Consider the following 12,632-nt stretch of genomic DNA (forward strand, 5'->3'; position numbering starts at 1 on the left):
CAAAAAAGTTCTTGACTACCAGTCTCAGTAATACTATAGAATTTTACAATAATCGTGATTGTCTCCATTTCTGCTAAGAGTATAAATTTGATATTTAATATGGGCACAATTAACATAGCTAAAAAGAGACTGACATTTGGTTGTCACTCAAGCTGCCATGTTTCCTCATATATAAGATGTCTTAGATAGTAATACACCTTAATTTTTATGTAGCATTAAGAAAAACTACAGTATGCTGATTTTAAGATCAAACATTATTACCCTATGTCCATATATAACTACACAACTGTATGATTCTACATCATGTACAACCAGAATGAGAAATTATACTCCATTTATGTATGATGTGTCAAAGTGCATTCTTCTGTCATGCAAAACTAATTAGAATTTAAAAAAAAAAACTGGAATTTTTTACAAGTGCTTTGATTTCTAAGATGCTATCACGTGAAAAAATGCTCACTGCCATCTGTGAAATTAATGAATACTCTGAAATCACATGAGGTCAAGATTATAGTGAAAATATCTTTAAATGGGTTTAAGACAAATGAGAGTCTGGTTTGAGGCTGTTAACAATTCTGGCATGAACATGTTTCTTTCCCCAGATACTAAAATTTTATGTACAACTTTATAGGTGGAATGGCAAATCTACATGTAAAAATGTTCACCAAATCCCTAAGACATACTCTACATGTTTTCACTGAGAGCATGCACACAAAATTTTACATGAAAAATGGCTTAATTATTTGCAGAAAAAAAGAGGTAGTGACAAGGGGATCCAAATTTCTTTATTCTCTTCCTACAAAATCATGTAAACATCAGTACAGACCTCTCCTTATCCCCAAATCCAGAATCATCATGACACATTAACCTTACATTTAAAATAAAGTCAGGAGCAATAAAGCCAATTACCAGATGAACATATGCAGCTTTGTTGTCTTGTCTGGGAAACCTTCCAACTGAAGGCACAATTGATCTATGTAGTACCTGGCCAGCAGGGACTCAGGACCTTTTGCTGGGACAGAGGGCAGTAGTGGGTCAGTGGATCTCAGCTGTTTGTTCTAGCAAGTATCACTTTGGAATGTCCCCCTTTATCCCCCCAAAATGACAGGAATAATTTCTGAGCTCATCATGTACCAGCAATGGCCAGACTTGGTCTTCCCTGCAAACAAAGAGATGGGAGGTATTCACAGGTTTGAGAGAAGGAAGTGCAGGCCCTCTCAATCTTATCTTTAAAAGTTGGTATGCTAGATTGTCTTCTGCATCAGAATTAAAAAAAAAAAAATCAAACCAAAACAAAAAACATGAACATACAGCCACACAGACTGAAGAAAGGAAAAGAACACAGGTAAAAAATCTATGCAGCCATATTCCTTCCTGTTGAGGAAGTTTTCCAAAAATGTGACCCAACATTTTGCTCACTATATTCTGGAGTTGGACAGCTTAACCACTTTGGTTTCCAGAGCAATATGTACTATAGAGAAGTAACAATCACTGGGCTGGGTTAGATCTCCTTTTTTAATCTCCCTTTTAAATTCTGGTTTGAGTATGCCTGCTCTAAATGCCTTTGCAACCAGCAACAAGAGATAATCCTTTTGGAAACAACTGAATGTACCCAACTAATAACTAGTCACTCGTGATGAAAAATGAACTACACAGGTTAAGAACCCCTAATGTGAAAATTGGAAATCTAAAATGCTCCAAAATCTGAAACTTTCTCAGTGCCAACACAACACTATGTAGAAAATGCCACATCTGACTTCATGTGACAAGCCCCAGTCAAAGTGCAAGTGCACTAAAAATGTGATGTAAAATGACTTTCAGGCCATGTGTACATGTGAAACATAAATGAATTTTGCACTTAGACTTGGGTCCCATTCAAAAAAAAAAACAAAACTAATTTTCTACCCAAATATTTTAAAATCTGAAAAAAATCTAGAATACAAAACTCTTCTGGTCCCAAGTATTTCAATAAGGGATATTTAACTTGCTAGGTAACAAGGGTGTCAGGGCCCTTTTCTATCAGATCCCTACATAGATAACACAGCAAGTCCCTTTTCCATAATGAACTCCTTCAGGTTGAGCTTGTTCGATAACCCCAAACCTCTGGACATCTGTTACTCCCTGGAAAAATAGGCTAAAATTTGTAGAACAAGCAGATTGGCTAATATATAGTAGGTACTCCATTATGTTTCCTGGTCAACTGATGTATTTTTGAACACAAAGTATGTGTTCAATTTACTGTGTTTTATTTCTCAGTAGGTGCTACTTATTCCATTTTCTAGCTAAGTTAGGTCAGAAATCAATTTATTTCAACAAGGTTAAAATATTAACTAGAGAAATGGCCAGCATTTGAACTCAATTTTCCTGAATTAGAAATCTCATGTCCTTTCCATTACTAGACATTTGTTTTGTTAAGTTGCTATTATAGATCTTCCTGAATGAGTTAGTCAGAAATTGAAAAGAAAGCTTTATTAAAAATCTAAGATTTCTACATGAAAAAAGGAGTAACAATATGAAAACAATAAACCCTGTATAAAAGAGAGTAAAAAGATACTGTTAAACACCTCAGAATAGATACAAATGTTAACGAGATGTTTAATTTCTCCTTTTTTGAAGAGGACCTTTAATGACAAAGTAGCTACGTTTGCTCTATGTTTCCTCCTTCCTCAAAAAGTCAGGCATGAGCTCTCATGTTAGCTGCCCTACTGTCAGGACATATTGGGACAAAGAACTGGTCTTCCAAGAGGTTTCTTGGAAATCTCTTAACAGCAAGAGAGGCAAGGCAGTTAGTAGGTGGCTCCTTCACTACCGCTGTACAACTAAGAGCAAAATCTCTGCTTCTCTGTTTTGGAATACTGAGCTGGGTAGTCTTCTAACCTGGATCCATAATTTCTCTACTGCAAGAACCAACAAACACTGTTCATGAAACACTTTAAGCAACTAAGAGGGGAAGAGCATAGGGATGGAAAAATAAGGAAATGAAATATAACCATTAAAGCACAGATTAGGCTGGGAAAGAGACTTCAGTATCAGCAGAAATAAAGCCAGACTCCTTGAAATTTAGGAGATGATTAAAAATCTTAGTTACTATGATAAACAGCTTCATCAATGACAAGCGTCTGCCATCAGGTACCAAATCCTATTATCCTATCAATCTCTATACAAACATAAAGAGTTGTAGATACTGAGCCAGGTGTAATGGTAAACACTTGAAATCCCAGCTCTCAGGAGACTGAGGCAGGAAGATCTTGAGTTCAAAACCAGAATGAGACCTGTTTCCAAATGAAGAAGGAAAAGGAGAAGGAGAGGGAGGGGGAGGGGGAGGGGAAGGGGGAGGAGGAAGAAGAAGAGGAAGAAGAAGAGGAAGAAGAAGAGGAAGAAGAAGAGGAAGAGGAGGATGAAGAAGAGGAGGAAGAAGAGGAGGAAGAGGAGGAGGAAGAAGAGGAGGAGGAAGAAGAAGAGGAAGAGGAAAAGGAAGAAGAAAGGACATGAAAGAAAGGAAGAAAGAAGAAGAAAAGAGTTACTGGCATAGGCCTTATTTTTTTTCTTCCAGTGCTGATAATAGGAGTTTAGGCCATCTACTGATGTTCCTTATAACAGGATTTGATCTCCATCAGCTTTTCCTGACAATTGACTATAAACCAGAACACTACAATTTAGGACTATTTTGAAAATCTAAATAAGTGCTTTTGTGATTAAACTCTACTCAACACAAGACTTGACTTTGGCTTTCAGTTTAATCTTCTAAAGACTTCATTATTTATTTTTTTTGCCACTTTTAAAAGAACAAAGTTGTGAATAACAGATTTTAAACAAAGTCCCGATAAAGCTTAAAATTCCCCACAGCAGTTTTATTTGGATTTTATGTGTTCCACATAAACACTTAAAGATCATGTTTATATAGTATATAAAATATAGATGATATGGAAGTTTCTGACAAATGATTTATTAATGAAAAATTATCAACTATATAACCTATGAATACCAGAAAAACTTCAATATGTACAAATCAGCATGAAGTTTCTAGTTCCCAAACTTTGGTTATATGAAATGCCTCAAGCACCACAGAACAAATATTGATCCTAATAGGAAAAAAAAAAAAACTCAAACAAACAAACAAAACTCTTCAACCCTCTTGAATATGTTTTCATTACACTATATGAGGAAAACTCTTTTACTCTACATTTTCTTTCATCTTGGTCAGTTTCTAGAAACAGTGTCAATAAAAATTGATTGGGATAAAATGGATAGACAAACCATACAGATAAAAGCGGATGTATTAAAAGAACAACTTCTGAAAATTATTCTAATTTAAATAAAGAACAACATAGGATATGTGCACTATGTAACACATATGAAAAAAAAAACTTCTTAATTTTCAAAAATTCACACAACATAAGCCTGTTAGTGTTGGCATGAAAGGTTCACAGGGAGATTTGTAGCAAATTCTATTACAGAGATTCCTGGATTTTAACTTTTTCCCAGGCTCACTGGCATCTGCAAGCTGCAGAAGCAATTTGTATAATATACATCCATGAATAAAGAAACCCGATAGCTGAGCACAGCCTTTCATGGAGATTTTTACAAGAAATCTGATGAACAAAAGACAAATCAAAGAATGAAAACTAAAATAGAAGAAAATGGAAAGATAACATATCTAAGCCCATATAAGTCAGGATGGGGAAAGTTTAGATGTACAAACTGACAATTGCATATGTTTAGAAGGGATTACATCCTTGACTACAAATGTAGATTATATACACACTTACATTAACTTAAGTCATTCATATATTACACCTGACAATTCAAACAGGATGTCTCTGAGCAGTGGGAGGAGGTTCTGTTCACTTGGCTCCTCAAGTCCCTGTCTTTTGTACTGGCTTGTTAACAGTCTCTGTACAGGACTCAACAGTATGGTACATGAATGGATAAAGCTTGATGTCTGGTCCAGGGGTAGAACAGTTCCTGCATTCTTCATTGTAGTAGCGAAGCAATAGCTTATACACTTCTCCTGGAGGGTAAATGGTCAGAACAATTTGCATGTGAGGTATGTGGATGGAAAAAGTTTCAAAAGAACACTAGAGTTTTGTCATAATCCTTTCTTTTTTTCCTTTTATTTTTTTTTCTTTTAGTTGTCAATGGACCTTTACTTTATTTATTTATATGCGGTGCTGAGAATCAAACCCAGTGCCTCCTATATGCTAGGCAAGAGCTCTACTACTGAGCTATACTCCAGCCCCTCTTTTAGTTTTCTATACCCACAAAAGTAAAAATTGAAAGTAACTTCAGTTTCTTGACTTTAATAAGCTGACATACTCATTCAAAATTGTGGATGAAACTCTGCCAGAAAAAATAGACTACAAATGCAGTCCCTCTAAGAGCTTTGTTCTATCCCCTTGAAGTGATGCACTTGTTTCTTCTTATCCATTATGATCCATCCAGATTTAGCAAGTGTTCCTCTTAGATGGTGTATAATCCATCTAGCTACCAAGTATCAAGACTACCTCCTACTTACCAACAGTCAGTTTCCTCTCAGTAAGGAAAGTGTGCATACTGTAAACGTCTCTCATCAATTCTGAGTCCCCAAAGGTAAAATAAACCACATCTCGTTCAGCTGCTGCAGCTGCCAGTATCTGTATTAAAGCTATAGCAAAGAGAAAAGATACAGCTCTATTATGATACTTCTACTATCAAGTTACCTTTAATTCTTTCAACCTGCTAACTTGTAGCTGGTATATCACAGCTTCATCCCAGATCCAAGATTTATAAATAAAACACACATTATTATGTATGATGAATACAAAATAAGCATAAATCATCTAGCTGTGTGACTTTCCAGATATGCTGCTGAGAATACCATTGAATCATAGGATTTCAACACAGATACCTTCTTTGGATCACAAATAAAGAAAAGAGCATCTGAAACTGCAAATCAAGGCACTGAGGTGGTATTTATATTCACTTCTGTTAATCCGGAACTAAAAGTTTTGTTTGCTTGCTTGATTTTATAATTTTGTCTTATTAAACTGTTCTTTTGTATCACAGGCATATTTGGGGGGTTCCAATTCTCATCAATGCCACAGCAAGCATTCCCAAACAATATCCCTCTGTGCTTGTACTGCCAGTGTTCCTGCAGCATGGAGTCAGGAGTCAGTGTTACTGAAGATTCAGTAACTGTCTAGTATGTTGGAATAGAAAACAACTAAGACCCACTATCTTCAAGAGTCAAAGCTACAAATCAATGAGCCTGAAATATGTCTGCAAAAATCAAGTTTCTTTGCAAGCTTAATCTCCATAGGTAGGATTTATTTTGAACCACAACAAAACTGAATATGGTTACAATAATGCCCTTTTGCTCATTGTATATCTTTCATTTCATAAAAAAAAGAAGGTGGGAGTCAAATTAAAACACTATGGAGGGGATAGGGTTGTAGTTCAGTAGTGGAGTGCTTGTCTACAATTTAAAATTTTTTTAAAAATTTTTAAAATAAAAGTAGATTTTTTTAGTTGATTTTATTTTTTAAACACATAACAGCGGAATGCATTACAATTCTTATTACACATACAGAGCACAATTTTTCAAATCTGTTTGTATATAAAGTATGTTTACACCAATTCATGTCTTGTCCATCACATTCCACCATCATTACTAACTCCTTGCCCCCTCTCTTCCCCTCCCACTCCTCTGCCTTATCTAGAGTTCATCTATTCCTCCCATATATATATGATATATATGTGTGTGTGTACATATGTACACACACACACAGAGGATATCTTTTTATTATTTTGATTGAGAGCATTCTAATATCCTATATATTCAACATTAATATACATGAAAATGGGGAGGAACCTATAATTGAAAGCAAAATAAAACAAGTTAGCCTACTTTTAGTTCAAATGACTAAAATAACTACACTGAAGGGAAAGAAAAAAGAAAAAAAAATGAAAGAAATTATGAAGATGGTTATGTGATCACTTTTGGTCTTAGCCAAATTCTTAGGAAAGAACTGCAAAAAATTTCTCATCTCTTTTTGCTAGGAATGATTACCATAGTAATTAAATATAAAGCAATTCTTTTTTAAGTGTATTAGAGGATGAGCAAAAGAATAAATATGTTGATGCTACTGAGAGCTCAGAGTCTCACTATGAGAGAATGGACACACAGACATAGAATGAAGGAAGACAAAAAATAACTCCACGAGGATGGATAAAAATGGAAGACAGCCAGGCAAAGTGGTGCATGCCTGTAATCCCAACAGTTTAAGAGGCTGAGTCAAGAGTATCACAAGTTCAAGGCCAGCCTCAGCCATTTATCGAGGACCTATCTCAAAATAAAAAATAAAAAGGATTAGGAATGTGGCTCAGTAAAGTACCCCTGGGTTCAATTTCCAGTGGGGGCGGGGGAGAAAGAAAGAAAAAGGAAGACAATGGTGTGTGTTCATGATGTCTAAATTAGAGATATATTTGTGATTATGTGTTTATACACATATTTTCTAGCTCTGCTGGCTGGATGGGCAAAAACAGACACTTTAGCAGCACCAAATACACTGAGTACTCAGACTGTGGTCTCTAATTCCGTTCCTCCTAAAAGGAATGGACTTCTAGGGAAATGCCTGATTCCATGGTTGGGGCAGGCAGGTACAAGATGAGCCCAGAATGTTAAGTAGTGCTAAATAAATAAATAAATAAATAGGAAAAATTGGTGGGAGCTTATCACAAGAAAATGGGAGTTTGAAGGAGTTTCCATTACCCAAATCTGGATGGGCTAACCACCAAAATAGTAGAAGTACAGCAATCAATTAATTACAAACCATTAAAAAATGTGTACCCTTGATTAATACCTATTAGATACATAAAGGAGGGGGTACTACAATAGGAACAACTTCTCTGTGTAATTAACCATGGTTAATACTGGATGAGGAAAGGATCATTTGTAGATGTGAAGTCAAGGGGAAATTTTGTGTTACAGTGTCTTCCCACAGATGCTTACTAGTTAAAAGGTGGGGTGGGAACCTCAGTTAACTATGCACTACAGAAATCAGGCAACAGCTTTACTGTGTAATCAAAATAAGAATCAACATTGTGTCTGATATCCTCCAATGCTTCTAGACACTATTACTGATGCAATGGTTCTGATTAAGAAAACATTATCTTAACCTCATCATGAGGAAAAATAGTAAACTCAAATATGTGTTAGTCTTCAAACATGTTGATGTCATAAAAGACAAAGGCTGTTTTGGAAATACTATGAATTAAAAAATGAGTCTAAAACATGTGGCAACTAAATTATGTAGCTGACCCTAGACGCTGTGTTGGAGGAGAAAAGACTAGAAAGAGCTTTATTAGGTTATCTGATATAAAAATATAAACAATAGAAAAAAGTACTAATGTATAACATAGATTTAATAACTAAAGTTTAAGAGTTTTTTCCTCCTCTCCCTTAGGAAATATATATTGATGTATTTAGAGGGCATAATGTATGTAATAGCTCAAATAGTTCAGGAAAAAAATTATGTGCGTGTGTATAGACATAAACATTACATGTTCAGCAACAGGTAAATTATTTTTATTTTTTTATAAATTTGAAAGGTTTTTTTTTTTTTTGGTGGTGCTGGGGATTGAACCTGAAAGGATTTTTAAATAGTTTAAAAAGTTATGAAGGAAAAAATGTTTCAAGGCAAACTAGGAAAATTTGGTATAGTCAAGTATTCTCCAGATTTGGGAAAGAATCTATATTATATTAACACATGAGACTGATTTCCAAACTAATATTTATTGAGTATCCACAACTTGGGAGGTGCCAATGACTAGATCTCATTAATTTCAGAATGCTGAAATTGGTTAATTTCAAAAGAGGTAAGTTTTAATTAAAACTGCTCATCCAACTTATGCATACATTAAAGCTTCATTATACCCAATTTTAAAAGTTTCTAATTAACCTAAACTACATATAAAAATGTCATCTTTCTCTACCAAGCGGTATAATCTCTTCCTTTTCAGTAAGGATAAATATTTAGCTTTAAGTGCTTCCTATTAAAAAAAAAAAAAAGACTTGAAGAGAAGTCCTTTTGGTTCTATTTCCTATTAGATCACTGGTCATTTGTCATTTATGAAAATAAAATATTCATACCCCCCCCCTCCAAAAAAAAGCTCCACAGGTCATTTTGCCACTGTGGACAGGTTTGTGAGGTCAAGTTTGACAGAATTACCAAAAACAGATTAGATCCTAATAAAAGAAAGAAAAGAGTAAAATGAATTTACACATTTCCCCCCACTCCAAACTTTTTTTTTTTTTTTGGTGTGTACATGAGTGTGTGGTGCTGGGAATATTCAACTCAGGGCCTTAGGCATGCTAGACAAGCACTATACTACTGAGTTATACTCCCAACCCCAAGCATGACATTTTTTATTTCACATCCATTTCTGTTTGAGTCCATAAGTACATGTTAGACTAATTAGGACTGGGAGACAGAAGATTCAAAGTTAGTCCACATCCTCTGCTAGCTAGCTATCTCTAGCTAGTTGCTTAACCCTCTTGGCCTCATTTTTCTGTTATACAATAAAGCATTTGAATCAGATGATCCCTAAAGACTCTTCCAGAGTTTAAGATTCCATAATCACTGAATTTTTCTCTATGTATCATCAGATATTAGATTATAAACACACAAAGGAAATTTCCAGGAAGTTAAATTAATCTCAACCCTAGATACATCAGTAGTCACTGGCAAAAGCTCACTTAAACAACAGTACACGGACCTTACTCACTCTCTCTGATATTCCCAAGATCTTTGTAAATCTAGAGAATTATGCTGCATGATTTAAATGAACTATCTTCTACCTAAAGGTAGATGAGAATAAATCACAAATCTAATAACGTATGTGGATTGATTCCAAGTCTGACACAAAAGCATGAAATTCTAACTTCAAGCACAACTAGGTGCCAAAATAATCACTTAAATTAACCTGCAGTGAGTTTGGTTTTAATTTTCTTTCTGGCATTCAGTGTTAAGCTATGAAGAAAATATAAGTAAATGTGAATAACCTCAAAAAACAATTTATAGTGTCCTTCTGCAATAAATGAACCAAACAGAAAATGGTTAAAATGATGGATACTATCACACAGGTGTTCAGGCCACCAGCACATAATATTAGTAACCCCTTGCTAACACTGAGAGATCTTACAGCATGTAAACACTGTTGTAGGAGCTTTACAAGCACTGACTTATAACTTATAAGGATTACTTCTTTTAATCCTTACAGAAACTGAATGAAGTAATTATTAGTATTATTTTGTTTTTAAAATAATAGGCACCAATAGGCTAAGTAATTTATCTAAGGTCACTTAGGTCAGAATGGAGTGGAGTTGAGACTTGAACCCCTACAGTATGACTCAAGGGCCTCATGCCCTCACCCTTCTTCTTCCAGGCTGCCATGACACATCATTCTGCTCAAGGTCAAGCAGATCTTACCACATGCCAGCTACAAGAACTTCCTTGCACTCTTTACTGTTATTTGAATGCATTTTGGCAAACAGGACAGACCTAAAAACACTACCCATGCCCTTCTAGTGAACCCAAGTTCTTTTGAGAGCTCTCACACCAGTAGTTGCCCTGAAAACCCAAACACTGCTCACCAGCCCAAGGCACCTGCTTGTTTCCACAAAACAGCACGTTTCTAGGCAAACTCCTATTCTTTTTCTGCTCTTGTCCTCTGGCTACTCTAAATCTTGACTTGTCCCACTCCCTCCTCCCATTATGGAGGTTTCTAAAGGCTCAATGTTGCCTTTTGGCTCTCTGAGCAGCACAACAGAGGTAGGTAAGAACAAGAGCCTAAGGCAATAAGAAGGAAGCCTAGAAAAAAAGTGGTTGATTTATTTTTTTTTAGAAATATTGGTATGGTGTGAAAGTACTGGCTATGTTCAAGATAAGAAATATTGAGAAAACATTAGTTACGAAGACTCAAGGAACTGAAATTGCACCTGATGGTCTCAAGGGTCATGTGTTTGAAGTGAATTTTGCTGATGCACAGAATGATGAAACTGCATTTAGAAAATTTAAGCTAATTACTGAAGATATTCAGGAAAAACTGCCTAACTTCCATGACAGGGATCTTACCTATGACAAAATGTGTTCCATTGTCAAAATGTAGCAGACCAAGACTAAAGCTCATGTTGACGTCAAGACTACCACTGGTCATTTGCTGCACCTATTCTGTGTTTGTTTTACTAAAAAAAGCAACAATTAGATTATGGAAGACCTCTTATGGCTCAACAAGTTTGCCAAATCCAGACGATGATGAAAATCATGACTCAGGAGGTACAGACAAATAATTTGAAAGAAGTGGTCAATTAACTGGTTCTAGACAGCATTGGAAAAGACATAAAAGGCTTGCCAATCTATTTATCTTCTTTATGATATCTTCATTAGAAAAGTAAAAATGCTGAAGAAGTCTAAGTTTGAATTAGGAAAATTCATGGAGCTTCATGGTGAAAGTAGTTCTGGAAAGTATACTGGGGATGAGATAAACACTAAAGTTGGATGAACCTATGAATATGAACCACCAGTCCAAGAACCTATCTAAAATTCAGATTTTTTAAAAAGTCATGAATAAAAAGTCCTATTGGTAAAAGAAAAAAGGCACACGGTGACAGGGCTGGGACAGGGGCTCAATTGTTGGGCCTTTCACCCAGTTTACAATATACTCTCCAACTCCTATATCCAGATTCAATATAGATTAAATAATAAAAGCACACAATCCTATTGGCTTCAATCCTGATTTGAATCCTGGCACTTGGTATCTGTGAATTTTAGGGTAATTACTTAGCTCTCTATATCTCTTGGTTGTCTCATCTATAAAGATGAAAATAAAACCTTCCTAATAGGCTATGTTTATATGTGGGTAAAGAATGTACTTAGTATAATTCTTGGAACACAGAATGCACTCAACATGTTCTCAACTAATAATAATAATGACAAAAATAAGAATAATAATTATGAACACACTACAGTCTTTGAGGAAGATGGAGCCAAGTTTAAATGCTAGTTCTGACATTAGCTCTCTCTTTAGGTTTGTTAGCCTGTCTACAAACCTTAGTTTACAATTCTTGAACATGCAGCTAACAAACTAAAGGGTAATTATGCAAATAAAATAAGAAAAATGCAATGATTCTTATACTTAATGATCATCAACTCCCAGACAGTAAAAAAGAAAATTCCTGAAGCCATTTCCCAATTCCATTACCTCAGCACCATTTCTGAGGTACTGATAACAAGTATTCACTTACCTATGACATTTCTGAATATACATTATTAAATAAGACCCTAACCTAAGACCTGGGTCCACAAAGAGATCAATACAGGAAGGTTAAAGAAGGAGTATTCTTACTCACACAAGAGTGGGAGAGAAATGGAGAAGGTGATTTATTCTGGCAAAAGGAAGCAAAGTGCTGAGGAACTTGTGGTAGGAAAAGTGAGGTAACCTGGAGCATAATTCTCTGTCTTCAATTTTCTGTCACCTTTTCTGCACCTCCATTAAAATGCCTCCCACAAACCCCAGTCAATGGGCTAGGCCAGGCCAACCATGTATAGCAAAAAATGACTCATTAACATTGTCCAGGTTCCAATCTTTTCCAG

General features: G+C 35.4%; 1 protein-coding gene and 1 pseudogene across 2 annotated transcripts in view; one reads left to right on the forward strand and one right to left on the reverse strand.

The window, feature by feature from the left end:
- Positions 1-589: 589 nt before the first annotated feature.
- Parg (poly(ADP-ribose) glycohydrolase) overlaps positions 590-12,632 on the reverse strand; it is a 123,633-nt gene continuing 111,590 nt past the window's right edge. For both annotated transcript variants that reach the window (XM_076834510.1, XM_076834509.1), the window contains exons 17-18: positions 5,516-5,644; positions 590-5,011 (exon numbers count right to left, since the gene is read on the reverse strand). In XM_076834510.1, coding sequence (XP_076690625.1) covers positions 4,857-5,011; positions 5,516-5,644 — 284 coding nt within the window. In that variant the 3' untranslated portion in view covers positions 590-4,856. The remainder of the gene's footprint in view (positions 5,012-5,515; positions 5,645-12,632) is intronic.
- On the forward strand, positions 10,776-11,580 carry LOC143381246 (small ribosomal subunit protein eS1 pseudogene; annotated as a pseudogene).

Source organism: Callospermophilus lateralis, chromosome 15 (assembly GCF_048772815.1).
Source record: "Callospermophilus lateralis isolate mCalLat2 chromosome 15, mCalLat2.hap1, whole genome shotgun sequence".
Taxonomy (NCBI): Eukaryota; Metazoa; Chordata; class Mammalia; order Rodentia; family Sciuridae; genus Callospermophilus; species Callospermophilus lateralis.